This window comes from Lytechinus variegatus, chromosome 11 (assembly GCF_018143015.1).
Source record: "Lytechinus variegatus isolate NC3 chromosome 11, Lvar_3.0, whole genome shotgun sequence".
Classification (NCBI taxonomy): domain Eukaryota; kingdom Metazoa; phylum Echinodermata; class Echinoidea; order Temnopleuroida; family Toxopneustidae; genus Lytechinus; species Lytechinus variegatus.
In genome coordinates, this window is record NC_054750.1 from 24,125,587 (window position 1) to 24,142,176 (window position 16,590).

The 16,590-nt window shown below is 36.7% G+C and overlaps 1 protein-coding gene across 1 annotated transcript in view; it reads right to left on the bottom strand.

The window, feature by feature from the left end:
* LOC121423558 overlaps positions 1-13,239 on the bottom strand; it is a 49,244-nt gene extending 36,005 nt beyond the window's left edge. Inside the window, exons 1-11 of the mRNA XM_041618910.1 lie at positions 13,073-13,239; positions 10,534-10,578; positions 7,392-7,552; positions 6,556-6,810; positions 5,178-5,318; positions 4,243-4,432; positions 3,584-3,827; positions 2,665-2,836; positions 1,629-1,817; positions 997-1,143; positions 489-633 (exon numbers count right to left, since the gene is read on the bottom strand). Of these exons, the coding sequence (XP_041474844.1) occupies positions 489-633; positions 997-1,143; positions 1,629-1,817; positions 2,665-2,836; positions 3,584-3,827; positions 4,243-4,432; positions 5,178-5,318; positions 6,556-6,810; positions 7,392-7,552; positions 10,534-10,578; positions 13,073-13,127 (1,744 nt within the window). The 5' untranslated portion in view covers positions 13,128-13,239. The remainder of the gene's footprint in view (positions 1-488; positions 634-996; positions 1,144-1,628; positions 1,818-2,664; positions 2,837-3,583; positions 3,828-4,242; positions 4,433-5,177; positions 5,319-6,555; positions 6,811-7,391; positions 7,553-10,533; positions 10,579-13,072) is intronic.
* Between the last annotated feature and the right edge of the window lie 3,351 nt (positions 13,240-16,590).

The following is a 16,590-nucleotide window of genomic DNA, read 5'->3' on the forward strand; positions in this document are numbered from 1 at the left end:
CGCAGTTCATATTTGGGATAAGATGCAAATACCATTACCTCTGTGTTGTAGAGACGGGTCTTGAGGAAATCCTGGTTCATGTCACACTACCCCCCCCCCATAAACAACAATAATGATAAAAAAAAAGTAAGTTCTTCTAGATTGAGGCATGAATCTCCCTACCTCGACACTTTCCAATCAAAAAGATACATTCATGAACTTGATGCAAATACACGTCAAATTAGATCACCAACAAACTACAGTATAGATTTAGTAGTAATTGAAAAATCTCATTAGTCGTGTCAAGGTTGACTTATTTTTTTATCGACCAGAAAGACTATAAATCCCACTCCTGCCACCATAAACACAACTTTTAACTTCGTCTTGGGCCCCCCCCCCCTTTTTTTTTTCTCTGCACCAATCTGCAACAAAGATTTCAGTAGAGTACAACAGATATCTGCTGGAATCACGTATGGACCAACCCTTTATGAAATGCTCTACAGTCCTACCTTGGTTGGTGGGTTCCACGGCCATGGCGTTAGCAATGCCCTGAAGGAGTTCCTCTGAAGGACACCTGATGATGGCCCGGTAGGCAGCAATCCTCAACTCACTGTCGTTATCGACGGTGCTGAAGACACGCATGAAGCGATCAATCTGGTGATGAAAAGAAGACAGCAAAACATGAAGAATTTAGGTATCTTCCAAACTGTTAAGCTCCAAGTTAGGGATTCATGACATGACGTCTTCATCAGAATCATCTCATGATCGGGATGAAGATTGAGGAAAGGTATTAAGCTCTGGTTTATGTTTGGCCGAACATGTGCATTTCAAATCCAAGCAATTTCTGCAGGAGCAAATGTCATGGAGCCATGCAAGGTTACGACATCTTAAGTGAAGATCCTTTCTCGACAGTAAGAGAGTATATATTTAAAACTACATCACTGAAACAGAATTTTCTGAACGACAATAAGGTCATCACTGGGTATTTCTGAGTTGTTTTAAGAAAAAATTACTTACAGGGACATCAGCACAAGACGCTCTTCTGTAAGCTTGAATAGAAGCAACACGTAGTTGGTTAGAGTTCTGGTCCCTGTTGCATCGGTTGAGGAGGCTCTTGGTTTGGATAAGACCCATGTTACCAATGGCCCTGACAGACATCAGTATCTACATTCAGCAAATAAAATATTTATTAAAAAGATAATGGAATAGCAAAATTGACTTTCACAATCTGAGCTGCAATGTAAAGTGACAGGAAACATCATCTTAATCAAACAAAAAAACAAATGTTGGTCTGCTCAGAACATTGCAACACCACTACGTGAAATTCACAAACTCATTGATTGTGGGTATCAAAGGAAAGACTTCTGAATGATTGTCCAAAGATCCAGTGGGCAATCCAGACAATGGTATTTGTTGCTATGTCAGTATAGCATCAAGATAACTGAAAAACTTTGTATTCAAGATCGTACAAGTTTGTGTTCATTAATTTTACAAGCCACTTGCTGTTAGTTAGAGGAACCTCCATGTCTATTATATCCATACTGTTATCTCAATGCAAAGGGTTAATACTATGTTATATTTCTGCTGGGGTTTTTTTAAGAATGGAAAAGAAATTGAAATTAAACATGACCTGAGACAGGTGAACATACCCTATTTTCATCTTCTTCGTTCTCTGGCAGACAGGATTCATGGAGATTATCTTCAAAGACCATGGCAGCCTGCTGGATATCAGGGTCCCTGGAGCAGTCGTCGTCCGAGATGCGACAATATTGGTGGATCATCGATGAGAGGGCGTAGTAAGCCGGGAGATTTACCTCCTCGGTTCCATGGACATAGCGCTGAAACAAGTAAATTGATTCACATGAAATCGATATATAACTTACAAAGTGAATCTAAAAACACAACAAAAATCCAAAAGAAGAAAGATTGCCTCATGCCATCAGAATATACCTTCTTTCAATCTAGACGGGAAATACACTTTATAAATCCCACATGTTATCATTATTATTATCAAAACTGTCCATATTTCTAGTCTTAATACTAAATCTCTCTTCAAAACTCATCAATCACTTTAGTGATGGAAGGTCAAAGTTCTTGGGTCAATTAACGTCACTCAAACGGAATACACAATGTGGGTCACTATCTGACCAGTAGCCTGTCTTAGAATGTCAGACAACATACATTTATTGTGATAGACACAATATATAACCTTTTAAGAGAGTTGGCCTTATGGAAGAGTTTCCAATGGTAGCAGGAATTTCAAATTGCAATTGATTGCATTTTGGCAAACTGCACACTTACAATTGATAGATCGAACAGCTAACTAATGCTAACTTTCAGTTCGGAAAGCTGACCAGCAATCAATAAAAAAATTGCAAGTGATTCCAGGGCCCCATCTTGCAAAGAGTTGCCATTGATCCGATCAATCACAATTATGGACGGCCGGCAATGTCAAAATCTATTATGCATGTTTGTTCAAAATATTTTCTAACTATGATGTATATTCATGTATTCATTGTTTTCTGGAAAATTCACCGTGCTTCTCTTTGTTTACAAAGGACTTTGTGCATATATCCTGTAGAAAAAATTTTGACACCGATGGATTTCCATAGAACTGACTTGTAATATCTTGAAAATCTGATGCAACACAGCGGAAGATAGCTTGCCCCGTATTCAGGTGCATACCTTGACAATGTTGATCATGTTTTTGGTAGGGTTCTTGTGAAAGACGAGCTTCATGAACCACTTCCTGAGGTAGAATTCGTTTTCAGCCGAGTTCTCGGAATTGATGATTGAGTGGAATCCCTGAGCGCACTGCTCGGTGTCGCAATCAGTCAAAGCGTCCTTCACCATGTTACTGAAAGGATGCAAACATAGAAACTTAACACGAGTATAATACATTCACAGTGAATTTTTATTTGGTCTTATTCCACTTGGTCTGAAATATGCGAGTCTCAGCCTTCACACTATAATATTCCGATTTCTCCCAACAGCTCATCTACTTTTATAATTCTTTGCCGTAAATGCTACTTAGAATAACCCATATCATTTCCCCTAATTTCCATTTTATACTTGTTTTGTCTTGTACCCTTTGATGTGAAAAACTTGTATTCATACAAGGGCATAACAAAGACAAACTTAGAACTGCAAGACAGATGTAGCTCTATTTAGACCTTTGTACCATAAATCTTTGATGGGTAATTCCATAAAATATGACTGTCTGACAGCTTTTCGGACAATGAATATTGATGACATGCTCGCCCAAGGGATTCATTCTTGTAAAATGAATGTGGTCTTGCAAAGGTCCTACCTGCTCAAGCTTTATAACAAGCAATCATATTACTTTAGTTCTCAGGAGTATTGGGAAACCCCCCTGGCCAATTTAGCACCTTGGAAAATCTTCATGAATGATTATTCCTGGCTCCCTTTATCGATCCATCTTATCACATTAATTCATTCAAATGCATTGCATTTGAGTTGAGGGAGGGGTGATCTCTGTGAGTGCAAAGTAAAGCCAGGCATCCCTGTTGTCGGGGACTTAACCGGATGTAAAACCTGGATGACTGACCGACTACAGACATGACACTGACATCAACCGACTTACATGACTTCATTCGTCTCAGGGCAGATTCTGAAGAGTCTGTTGATCACAGTGTACATGTTGTCCATGTCCAGTTCTCCGAACTGCTTGGTCAGGGTTTCAAAGAGTCCAGGAGTCTCATGGCTGATGCCGTTGGTGATGGAATCGCAAATCTGGGTGATAGTCTTTCGGACATCCCTACTGCTTACCTCAGAGACTGGGCTTGGATTCTCATAGAGAAGACTGGTCCTACGAGCAAACTCGCTACCTGTGGGACACAGGAGCAAAGATGTTATGGTGTGATGAGCTAATTGTATCTATTACATTTCTCTGACAGCTAAATCAACCTTGAGAAAAAAAAAATTAATGACTACTGTCTCTGAGTATTGCCAAATAAAGAAGATATTAAAAAATGCAAATCTATATAGCAAATCACCAACTCATAGCATCATGTTTTGCACATTTTTAAAAAGAGAATTTGAATGGTCCCACAGCATCACTCCCTTGTGACAAAAGGATTGCCTCTCTTACCATTTTTTGTCGCATCATGCATGTACCTTAAAAAGTTGTGAAGCATTGCTCACAAGCTGTCTTGCGTTTTGTCCTAACAAGGCTATTGAGTGACTTCCCAATTCCTTCACAAATACTAGAGAAAGATTCAGCATCCACATTTCTCAACTTACCAAGTGATGATGAGATCGTTGGCCTGACATCAATCTTGGCAATCGATGTGCGTACACTGACTTCTGGATGGGACTCTGACTCGGCGAATGGCTTGAGTGTGTGTGTCTCCTGGCATTCAATGGTACTGATACTCTGACTGTCCATCGTGTACTCGCACTCCATTCTGCTTGTCAAAGGGCTTGCAGTAGGCTGTAAATAAAAGTAAGGGGGATAAATCAACGGAACTGGCATCATCAAGGGAGGTTTGCATGAAACAACTCGTCAGCTGTTTTCATTGACCAGTCTGCTCTCAACAAATCAGATGCAAGTATTTACGGTGCTTGATATGTGAAAAATCACTAACAAATCAACTATTAAGACACTCTCATGGGTCGCGTTTCATGAAAGGACAGTCGGATTTTTATCCCACCAAGTCTGTTTATGTCAGTTACCATGGTAACACTTCTTCTCAGCCAATCAATATCAAAGAAAGTTGTTAGATCACATGACAGACTTTGATGAAACCTTCCCGGAGCCAACCAGCATGGGATGTGTACAATGAGTTCAATCCTGTGAATGTCTCTAACACCAAAGAATGTGGTCATTATTCGAGATACTATCTGAGGGCCAAGATGTTTTCAACACCCTGTTTTTAGGAAATAGAAGAGGGGCACTATTGGTGTCCTCAGTACGCTACTTATACACAGCATTGAGCTCTCAAATGATTCATTAAATGATATCATAATTGCTACATCTTGGGGGGGTATTCATCATGACTGTTATTGCCAAGAAAATTCGGATAGGCAGTAAATGATAATCTAAGTCGGAGCAGATCAAATATTCAAGTTGCATTTCTGAACAAACCTCATGTGCTCTCAATTATCAATTCCCAACACTACCTGTCAAGAAGTAACATGCTTCCCCACATCATTCAATTAACATAGAGAATACTTACAGCAAGAAGATGGACGGGCACGGCATCCACAAACATGTTAAGGTTCGTCCTGTGCTTGCACATCAGATAATCGTTACTCTTAATGAATGACATCTCTCCTGTTGGACTGTACACAGGCATGCAAGTTCCAGTGACACTAGTCTGCAGATTGAGATAAGATGGAGTGCACAAAAATTATATCTTAACAATAACATGCCAGATTAATTGCAGCTCTATCGGACACTATGTGTATTATTTGGCGACGATTGGGGACATGAAATGTTGAAAATTAATCAGTCTGAATATGATTAAGGATCTAGAACAGTGTTTTCAGCTGCAAGTTGAAAGAATAAGTTTCATGTTTTTAGAAATGTGTATTGCATATACTGGTTGTAGTAAGTCATGTTACAACTACATTTTAAATATAATTTTAATTTGAAACCTACTCACTGATAAATTCTATATGAAATACAAACTGTCCATGGTATCATGGGGAGTGGATGATGGATCAAGACTTGAGAGCATCATCTCAGTAGCACAGATATTTGTCTTTTAAGAACATACATTCCTTAGCCTGCTTGGGGCAATGTCAGGCTACAAAAGTGAGATAATATTAACTCTAAATGATATAAGAATCCATGGATAAAATACACAAATAACTGATCATAAGACTTGATTCCATTCTGGATGACAGACAGCGAATGTTACTGGGTGAACACCAGGGTAAGAAATTATTCTTATTTTTAGGGGCTTTTTTTTCATTTTATTGGAGTGATTGTTGAATTAAAGGGCCATTTCTTTAATTTAACAGGCTTTTTTTCCATTCAACGAGCAATTATGTAAGTATGTAGTTAATGTTAATGTATGTAGTTAATGCAAACATTGCAATTCTACTATGTGCAAAATACTAATTTTCTAAAATATTTTTGAATACTGGTTAAGGGAGCTCTTGCTCAGGCTCTTGAAAAGGTGGCTTAGGGACAGTAATTTTTCCATTTTACCAGTAGATAAAATGGAAATTCCGTTTGGTTCTTATACTTTTCATGTTTAAGTTAATTAATGGAATTCGCCTTTTTCTAAACAGAATTCAGGTTTTTGCTGTGTACATTTTCAGTTACAAAATGGAATTTCCATTTTTAGATCAAGTTGAAATGGAATAACAGATATTCAGAAAAGGTAAAGATCATTTTTTGAAACGGAAAATCACTGTCTCTAGTGGTTGACGCAAAAATGTGAATTTGGAAACTTCAGAGGCGTTTTGCGCTGTCATGAGGGCAACCCGCCCGGCGCCCTCATTTATGTCCTATGTTGGTGAACAGCCTAATGCATCAAATTCCCCATAAAAGTTAGCTTTCAAGAGTATTCCACTCCTAAAATTTTGGCCCCAACAGATGCTTACCTCAAAGACACCGGCCACGGACAGAACATCGTTTGAGGTAGTTCTCTTGGTCTGCATGTGAGACAGGAATCCTCTCTTCACATTGAGGGCCCAGATCTCTTCCCCGGCCTCAGGGCAGACAGAGGTGATGGTGCCGTTGCTCTCCATTGAGAAGCGCAGAGGATGGGCATTGAGACTGAGGGCGAAGGTTGATTCCGTCTCCGCGGGTACCATGACGCCATCGGACTGCCTTTCAAGGATGCTGATATCACTGAGCTGAAAAAGAAGAGTCAACCATAAACTTGGGTTAAAAATGAGGAAATGACAAACACATAAGGATATGAACTCTCAAGCTGAACATAGTAGGAAAAACTGATAATTTTTTTATAAAACTCTACGTGAGGAAAAAATGTAAAGCATACTTTATCAGAATACAACAATGAACATGTAGTAGGGATCACCAATGAAGGCTTTGTTCGCATCCTTCAAACAATGCAATTCCATTTACGATAAGCATCAACATTTAGCTTAACATTTATCAAAGCCTTGATTCACAGATATATATGGCAAAAAATCTTAAGGTGTCTATATTCATATTGTTTTTACAAGAACAAGTTAACACCCAATTTTTTTTAGACAATATCCAAGTCTACACAAATTCTCAACAGGTAATTGTGAATCTTGCAAAATAAATTTGAAGACAGATTTCTGAAGAGATCTCTCGTAACTGGAGCTGAAGTCCATGCATGCATTGCAAAATGTTTTTGCAATTTATGTGTTTAGAATTTGAGGGGTAAAATCAGATCCCTAAAACAAGATGGCTGCCAAAGGATTACAACTATTATTGCACTGCTTACTATAAGCATCTTGTCACAGGCTGAGAGGCCTTCGATGACGGCTGTAGCTTCGATTCGGACGGTTGAAGATTGGGCAATGTCGGAGCCATTGATTCTGCTGTCAATGTCCACGGCATATGAAAAGTAGTAGCTCTTGAAGGATCTGAACATCCCTTCATCTTCTGTAATGGATAGAAAAAAATAAAATAACAAAATTCACAATCAATCTCTTTGCATTCATTCATATTACAAAAACACACCTACACACATCTGGTACATTGACATTGATTTGAACAGTATAGCAGAGCTGCCAAGCTGAACAAAAACATTTTAGTATTACAAAAGCTGAAAATCAGTATTTTGGTGAGGAAATCAGTATTTTCAAAGAAATACCATAGGAAAACACACACAACTGGAACTTTTGACATCAGTATTTTGCATTCATTTTCAGTACTTAATACTGACTATCTGTACTACTTGTAAGCTCTGGTACAGAGATAGGGGTTTCTGGGCCCTGTTAATACAAGAGTGTGTATGTAGCTACTGGTACTCTTTACTGCACAACTACTCATCTTCATGGGCCTTTATGCAAGAATCCTCTAATTCAATAAAAAATCAATTTGATAAATTATTTTATCGAGTACAAAAATGAATGGTTATTGAGTATAAAAATCAATACAGTACAGCCAATATAGGCTAAAATTAACATGTTCATAATGAAAATATATAAAAGTCACCCATATGCAACAGCAAGAAAACATACAGGTACATAAGAATTTATTAAGGTATTCTTTACCCCAACTAAGTGGCATAAACATTGAAATCAACAGTGATAACCTAGCAAAGTGTCCTTTTTTTAAGCATGACAGTCCACATTAAATAAGCTCACTAAAAAAAAAAGACTTGATAATTCATAAATAATGTGCCTGATGAGCCCAGAGTAAATAGTACTGCTTAACGAAATCAGCATCCCTAAATGACCTAAATCTTGTAATGTAAGGAAGGGAAAATCCTAATTTATTGCTAATAAATGTCAGAGCTGCCAACATGAAAAAGAACATTTCAGTATTTCTTAAGTTGAAAATCATTATTTTGGTGAGGAAATCAGTATTTAAAAAAAAATACCATACGACACCACATAAAGCTGAAACTTTATAGAAATCAGTATTTTACAATAAACTATCAGTATTTTCTCACTTTTCAGTACCAAATACTGAAGATTAGTACTACTTGGCAGCTCTGAAAAGTGCATGTGCTGAAAAAGCAACTTTTTTTCTTCAAAAGACACCAAAAAGCCTGGTTGCCTGAAATGAAACCTTTTCATTCAATGATTTCCTGGATGTGGATGCATAACAGGGCATGAGCCCCCCACCCCCCCCCCCCCCCCCCCGAGCCAATTAACTTCATTATGCCACTTTTAACTATTCTAATCTTACAAAAGTGTAGTCTTAATCGACATATTCTTTATTTCTTTTTTCATCAATTACATTACTGAGAAAGTTTGTATCAGAAATATCAGAAATCTATGTACAAAAATTAAGACAAATCTACAGAACCCTACATATATGAGACTTTTTAAATTTCCTTAGTCCAATACATTGCAACTTTTTCTCAAAAACATGTTTACCCTTTCAATCTTGCAACCAACTCATATTATGAAAATGAATAAACAACTCTGAACTTTATAAAGATCTCGTCTAACTTGTTACACTACATTTTGGCTTTGCCTTTTGTAAATATTCAAAACTTCAATAATAATGAGAATTATATAACACTATCAATCATCTTACATTAAAAAATAATTTTACTAAATTTTAGTGACTATTCATTAATGTTAAATCTTTTCATCCAATAGACCCATGATTCTTTGTGAATATACCGGTATTTCATGTTTAATCTAGCACTCCTTCTTTTCTCTTGTCATTAAAAAAATTACCATTTGATACTAAGATAATATGTACTCTTATATGCATAAAAATGTTATAAGATGCAAGACACTACTATACGTCATACAAAGACAGTCAGTCAGACTCATCCCTATGCATCTTACACTTGTAGATTTCCATCCTCCAGTCTTCGGATGTCGTCGGAAAGTCGCAGTCGAGTATAATCTTATTCAGTTAAGAATTCAGATCATCATCAGACATGGCATGGGGACCTATATTAGATCGACTATACTACTAGGTCTAAACTGAAATTTCAGATTTTCATGAAGAATTTAGGACTTTATTTTATTTGAAAAGCTGAAAATAAAGGAAAGGCCAAAGCTGAGCTGAGCAAAGGCGAAGACGGAATAGTAAATATTGCAACAAAAAAATCATCATATGGGACTGAGATAGATCTAGAACTAAATACAAAATGAAACAGACGTTTTTTCTAGGTTTCAAACCCTTCATTCTGAATATTGATGAAGTAAAAAAATAATGCCAATAAATCACATGACCCATTTAATAATAGATAAAACTTACAATAGATTTAATGGACCGCAAAGCTAGGCCACAAAATTCGTAAGAAAACAATGAATTAGCAGAAGAGTCCGCCTCCAAGTTGATTAACGTTAGTCTTATAATACAGCATCTAGTTTGACTTACAAATGCAGGCGATTTTCGTTGTTTTCTTACAAGAGATAATATGAGGGGAAAATACCCCTAAATGATTTTTTTTTAACTATCCTCAATATTTACCTTAGATTCACTTTTTTCCCAAAGACCCCAAAAAATAAAGTGAAAAAGGTAAAACTTTGGTAAACTACTAACTGGGTCATCTCACTCTAGACTATACTCTAAGTAGAGCTGACCAATGAGAACGCAAATAGGTGTAAACATTGATCAGCTGGAGCGGACATGTGCGCAACAAGGTCAGGAAACGAATTAGCTTTACCAAGAAACCCTGCACTGACTCAGAGTCAACATAACAATTCTATGCAAATCCCGAATTCACACAACACCTTTCGTGGCCCCCTTCTTCCAACAAAAACAGCCAAGTTTTATGGCTGCTTGTTGTTCCCATTCTTATTCGATCTCCGTCCCTTTTCTCAGTATTTCGCAATCAACATCCAGTCCTGCCTTCTTCTCGCACATCTCTCTCGAGAAAGGTAATTGTCATTCACAATGGGAGTGACATTGGAAATTCTCAATGGTTACAAATACAATCACATCCTTACCTCGACTATTGCATTGTTCCGCACATTGCGTTTCCCTCACTGGTCCTGTGACATTAAAAAACAAGAGATAAATGACAATTAAGAAAAGGGGCAAAATAGACCCAAACTTGTTATTCATCTATCTATTTATACCTCGCTCAAGAATATTGTTAATGTGATTAATTCTAGAATACCTCGAAGTATTTATCTACCACCTTATTATACTTTAGGATTTGTAGGCCTATTAATTAATGAACAACAATTAGAAATAAACTGATACGAACATGCCTGACATATCATCCAGGAAACATTACTATAGGTCACGATAGTATTTGAAACTGCAGAAGAATACTTTCGTCACAACTAAATAACTAAATTCAAATTCCAATTATTCTTTTCAAATTCATTTTAAATTCGGTTTCATTCAACAATACTCATCAAAAAGTCCGAAGGCGAAGACTAACAATGTGAGTTTACAATAAAAAAAACACATAACAGAGAAAATAAATAGATACATAGCATGCAGTGACCAATAATGTTTCAAAATGCAATAACAGTATAACAACAAATTGAATGAGCAGATGGGCGTAATGAGACAAATTTGATTTATATATTTAAAAAAAGTATTGCTATTTAAAAATCACCAGGTCATGATATAATCTATAAAACATTATGAGCAATAAACAAGTGCATTATTATCCATATGAACCACCCGCACGATTAATGCCTTTTGGAGGAAGGCCAAATTCATTTCACCACTGGCCAAACCTCCAGCTGTTTTTCACAGTTACTAGTTTGTTTACATGATGTCAATGAAATGATATAATACTTTCCAAGAACGTCATACCCTGGATCGTGCACTCACCTAAACCAACATAAGTATATCAGTTTAGATTCGAGGTTGTTGACTCGTCTTCAACACGGCTTCAACATTTTCTGCTTGCGTTTTTTTTTTAAATAGGTAGATTATGCATGGATCGAGGCAATCATGGCTAATCAGTTTGTTTTCAATTCCGTCTTAGGGATCAATTGCATCTTTTATTATCTTACAGTCATAAATTTATAATCTACAATCTCCAAAATATTAAATAAGATATCAAACATTCTCTACAAGGTATTATCCTATGGCCAATTTGTTTGTCTACATAAATGATTGTGTTCAAGTTACGTAATAATCCTATAATTAGTAGCCCTTGTGGATGTGTGCGGTTTCATTTAACATGATGGACACTGCACATGACGTAAACAAGACCTCGATCGGCCTATCGGCGCTCTCAAGTTCTGTCAATTTGAGCTCCTGTTGTGTATTTTTTACATGGGTGGTTTCGAACCGAGGTCTGTCCCTCATCTCGGAGCTTCCCTCTTGGAAAGTTTCAGACTTTTTACCACGATTTGGCGTTTTTAATCATTTAAATCTTTGGAACTTATCACGATTTTTACTGAATTATTTCAATACAAAACTTAAATATAAGAAAGTGTTTAGATAGTTTTAACTATAGAGTGAATGCTCAAAAGTAAAATACCATGTTGACGTAAGATTATTCTGAAAGAAATAAAAACTCAAAGAGCTCACAATCATTTATTTCAAGGCTAACATAGCCTTGTAAAGTCTGTCAAATAAAGTAATAGGCATAAATAATTTATCATATCAAGTTTGGGGTCGTGAGGTATGGGCGATGTGTCAGCAAGAAAAGAGTATCGACGTAAGATATTTCGCAAGAAAACACATGCAGTTTTAATTATACCAGAAGTAAAAACACTGAAGAACAATTAAATAGCTCGATCCCCAAGACGCAAGACGATATTATTCTAACGAGGGGTTATAAATCCTAATCCATCCGTCGATCAATAAGAAGAAAACTGTTAAAGCTTAATCTATTTTGAGGATTAAAAGGGATTAGCTGGTAAAATTAGTTGCCTATTGTTGCGCACCCTATGATGTTGAACAGGTGACACATGACGGTCTTAAAGGAACATACTGGGTAAAAATATCAAATTTGGATCAAATTTCAGTCTAATGATATGAAATTGAAATCCTCACACTTCAGGAAATTCATATGAGACATATAAAATAAGTCAATGGAAAGACCGACATCTCATCTTCCATCCCCCTTGTCTTCACTGCAGAATATCTTGTTGTTCTTCTCACCCCCGTTTCTCCATCTCATTTCTCTTTCTCCAATTTACATCTAAACTATACCCTCCCCTCCTGTCACGTAGCCCGACAGACATGACAGAAACGTCTTAAATTAGTTGATATATAAGCACAATCATAAGAAATGGACCCAATTAATAGTTTGATTTTCCGGAAATTCTGACATAGACAAAGAGAATATAAATACAATAAGGTATACATCCAAATTAATCAATTGATCTCCAAAAATACATTATATTGAGATAACTTATTTCATCTTATCATCGTATCCAGACGCGTTACCAGAATGATTTTTTCTATAACATAAATAACTAATGATTAAAATCACAATCCTTGATGATTATACTTGACGAAGCTTCGTGAAGATATAGAGGATTTTTTTAAAGGAAAAAAAGATGAACATACCAGCTAGAGATCCAGCCGCTACACAAGCGAGGACTAACAGCGTTTTGAAATCCATAATTGGTCCCAGTATTGGGTTGAACTATCCCACTGGAACTCCACAGAATACAGATTCTCTCTCCTCCTAACTTCCAAACTTCCAATTATTCGCCAAGCAGCAACAGCGCCAATTTATAGCTAACTTTTTTGCACCAATGACGGTGCTGGCAGAACGGAGACCGCGGGTTGGCTGCCAGGGAGCAGCTTGGAAAGCTCTTCCAACCAACAGCGATCACCCCTCTGGAAACTGTTTGTTGCAAAATAACAGAGAACGGGCATCACTCGCAATACATTGGTATATGACATGCAAATTTCAGAAAGACTTGCAGGTTCACTGACAAATTCAGGCACCGCTTCACATCACAATGAACGATTATGAAAAGTGAAAATAACGTCTATTTCAGTCCAAGGGACCTCAACTTTCAACAATCGAGATGAGTTGGTACAGTGTTATAATGAACGTTCTACTGCAGTATAATTCGATTTATAGTTCGTCTTTTAGAATTTGAATTAGTTCTTCTGTTTTCATTATGTACACGAATTCGACGGTATATCATGATTATGCCAGCTGTTACGTAATTCCATCATTCAGTACCTCCATTATATCTATAATGGGAAAAGATTGTAACGAAACGGATTTGGGATTTTGTTTTTCTTTCTTGGTGATTTTCGAGGAAACATCCCAAGGTATCTATTCCGAGATATTCAGATATTGTGCGTCATGAAATCTATACCATGACAACAGTTGTTATTACGCTTAATAAACAGCAAAACCACCGCAAAGAAAGTCATTGCAATGAGTTTCTGTTCCAGGGGAAGGGATGTCTCTGTCTTTGAGCTCCATGTATCTGTCACCCAAAAATCAATTTCTGGATTAACACTCCTTCCAAGATCGAAAGTAATCGCTTTAGTATCCTAAAGGTCACGTCCACCTCGGAAAAAATGTTATTTTGAATAAAAAGAGAAAAATCAAATGAGCATATAATGGTGAAAAATTTAACAAAATCGGATATAAAATTAAAAAAAGTTATGATAATTTAAAGTTTCGGTTATTTTTCACAAAACAGTGATATGCACAACTCAGTGACAGCAAATGAGACAGACGATGGTGTCCCTCACTTTTTCTTTGTTTTTATTGTTTGAATTACACAATATGATTTGACAATAAGGACCAACTTGACTGAGCCATATAATATTAAACAATGCTAATTCCACATGTTCAGGGAGGAATTACGAACACTTTAAAATGAGGAGAAAATTTGAATATTTCATACTTTATACAATAAAATACAAAAGAACTAGTGAGTGGATGATGTCATTAGTTTCTTCATTTGCATACAGACCAGCAGTGGCGTAACTACGGGGGCATGGGGGCACGTGCCCCCCTCCCCCCCCCCCCCCCCCCATCGGCTGACAAAAAAAACGGGGAAAAGGAGAAAAAGAGGGAGAAAGAATATAAACGTAGTGGGAAAAAAGATATTATTGCTCATTATAACGTCATATTATATCGTAATTATGTTATGTTATATTACATAAGAAACATTTTTTTCATAACTTTACGAAACATAATTTGCTCAGGGCCTATGTCTTCATTGTTCCTGGTGCTCGCATTGTCTGTTGAACGAGATTTATAACCCTGTTATACAGTGGCGTAACTACGGGGGGGGGCATGGGGGCCAAAAAAAAACGGGGGAAAAGAGAAAAAGAGGGAGAAAGAAAGAAAAACGTAGTGGGGATCAAAAAATATTGTATATCATACTATGTTATATATAACATTATATTTTACATAATATTTTTTACATAAGAAATATTTTTCATAACTTAATGAAACATAATTTGGTTAGGGCCTGTGTGTTCATCATTCCTGCTGCTCGCATTGTCTGTTCAATTCCTGGTGTACTAAAACATCCCGCTTTCAAATCAATATACACCAAATAGGCCTATAGTTCCAGTTATCATTGTTTTATGTAGTGGTATGATATTATACTTCTTTTTCATGATTACGTAAAGTGATTGCCCCCTTTTAAGGTCTGAATATAAAACATTTCCAATCCGTACTTACGTTCGCGTTAGCGAATTGGTGAGATATGTTAACTCTTCATGAATTTAAAAAACAATTCTTAAAATGTCCATTTTTTCTAGTCTGAATATCGAAAATTTTCAGCTCGCGCTTCGCGCTCGCATCATTTGTATATTGAAATACTTTTGGTCTTAGTGAATTCCTACGAGCAAGCATTAGAATGCCCCTCTTCAGGTTTGAATTTCAAAAGTTTTCAGCTCGCGCTTCGCGCTCGCAATATTTGATTAATGATATATGTATCATGTTCATGATTACAATGACTACAAAAAGTGTTTCATGTGTTTGAATGTAATTCTAACAAAATAACCATGCGTTTGGCGCTCGCATTAGATGGCTGTGGTGAGATACGTATGCCCTTCATGAATTTCTTTAAAAATTCCTGTCCCTGTTCGGGGTCAACGATATATGCAAAAAAAATCGGCTCGCGCTTCGCGCTCGCATTGTTTGTTTAGTGAGACAGGTATGTATCATGACTGTAAAAAATAGCTTATAATGTCTTTATTTTAGGTCTGAATATAAAAAAAATCAGCTCGTGCTTCGCGTTCGCATTAATTGATCAGTGAGAAACATATCCGTTTAATGGAACAATCCTTAAAATTTCTCTTTCAGGTCAGTATAGGCCTACCTGGCAATTCTTGAGCGCGGTTCGCGCGCCCACGAAGTGACTCAAAATTTTTGCTGGTGCCCCCCGCATGCCGTGACCCACGGTACGCCACTGCAGACCAGGATGTGCATTATGATTGTTTTGTAAAATTAAGCAAAACTTAAGAATGTCATACCCTTTTTGTTTTAAATCCGATTTTGATAAAATTTTCAGTGTTATGTTTGTTGTTGTTTTTTTTTCTTTTTATTGAAATCAACTTTCTGTTGGGGTGGACTCATCCTTTAAGCTCCATGTATCTGTCACCCGACAAAATCAATTTCTGCAAATTCTGGATTAGCTCCTTCCAAGATCGAGAGTAATCGCTTTGGGAGACATTTATAATATCCTCAATACAACAAGAGGGGTCATTGGTTAATGTATATGCGAGCACGTTCCGTGCTTTGTTACCATTGTAATAAAGAAATACTTGCAGGTTCAATCAAAGTCCAGACATGTTTCTTAACACAATGGATGGAAGAGAAAATATTATCAGTTTCCAGGATCAATACAGATTCTGCTTTTATAATCTTCAGGTTCAGATTGGTGCTTGCACAGTTCAATTTGATACAATCATGGAGCTAACAGAGATACAATCATATAGACCTACTTATTTGTGACGCAATTTTGCGTATTAGTCATTTCATTATACTTTTACAAAGGCCTATGTTTATTCAAAAAGGATAATGCAATCAGAGCATGTTGCTTTCATCTTGATAATAAACATGTTATATAAGAGAAAGGGGCATATTGATTATATTT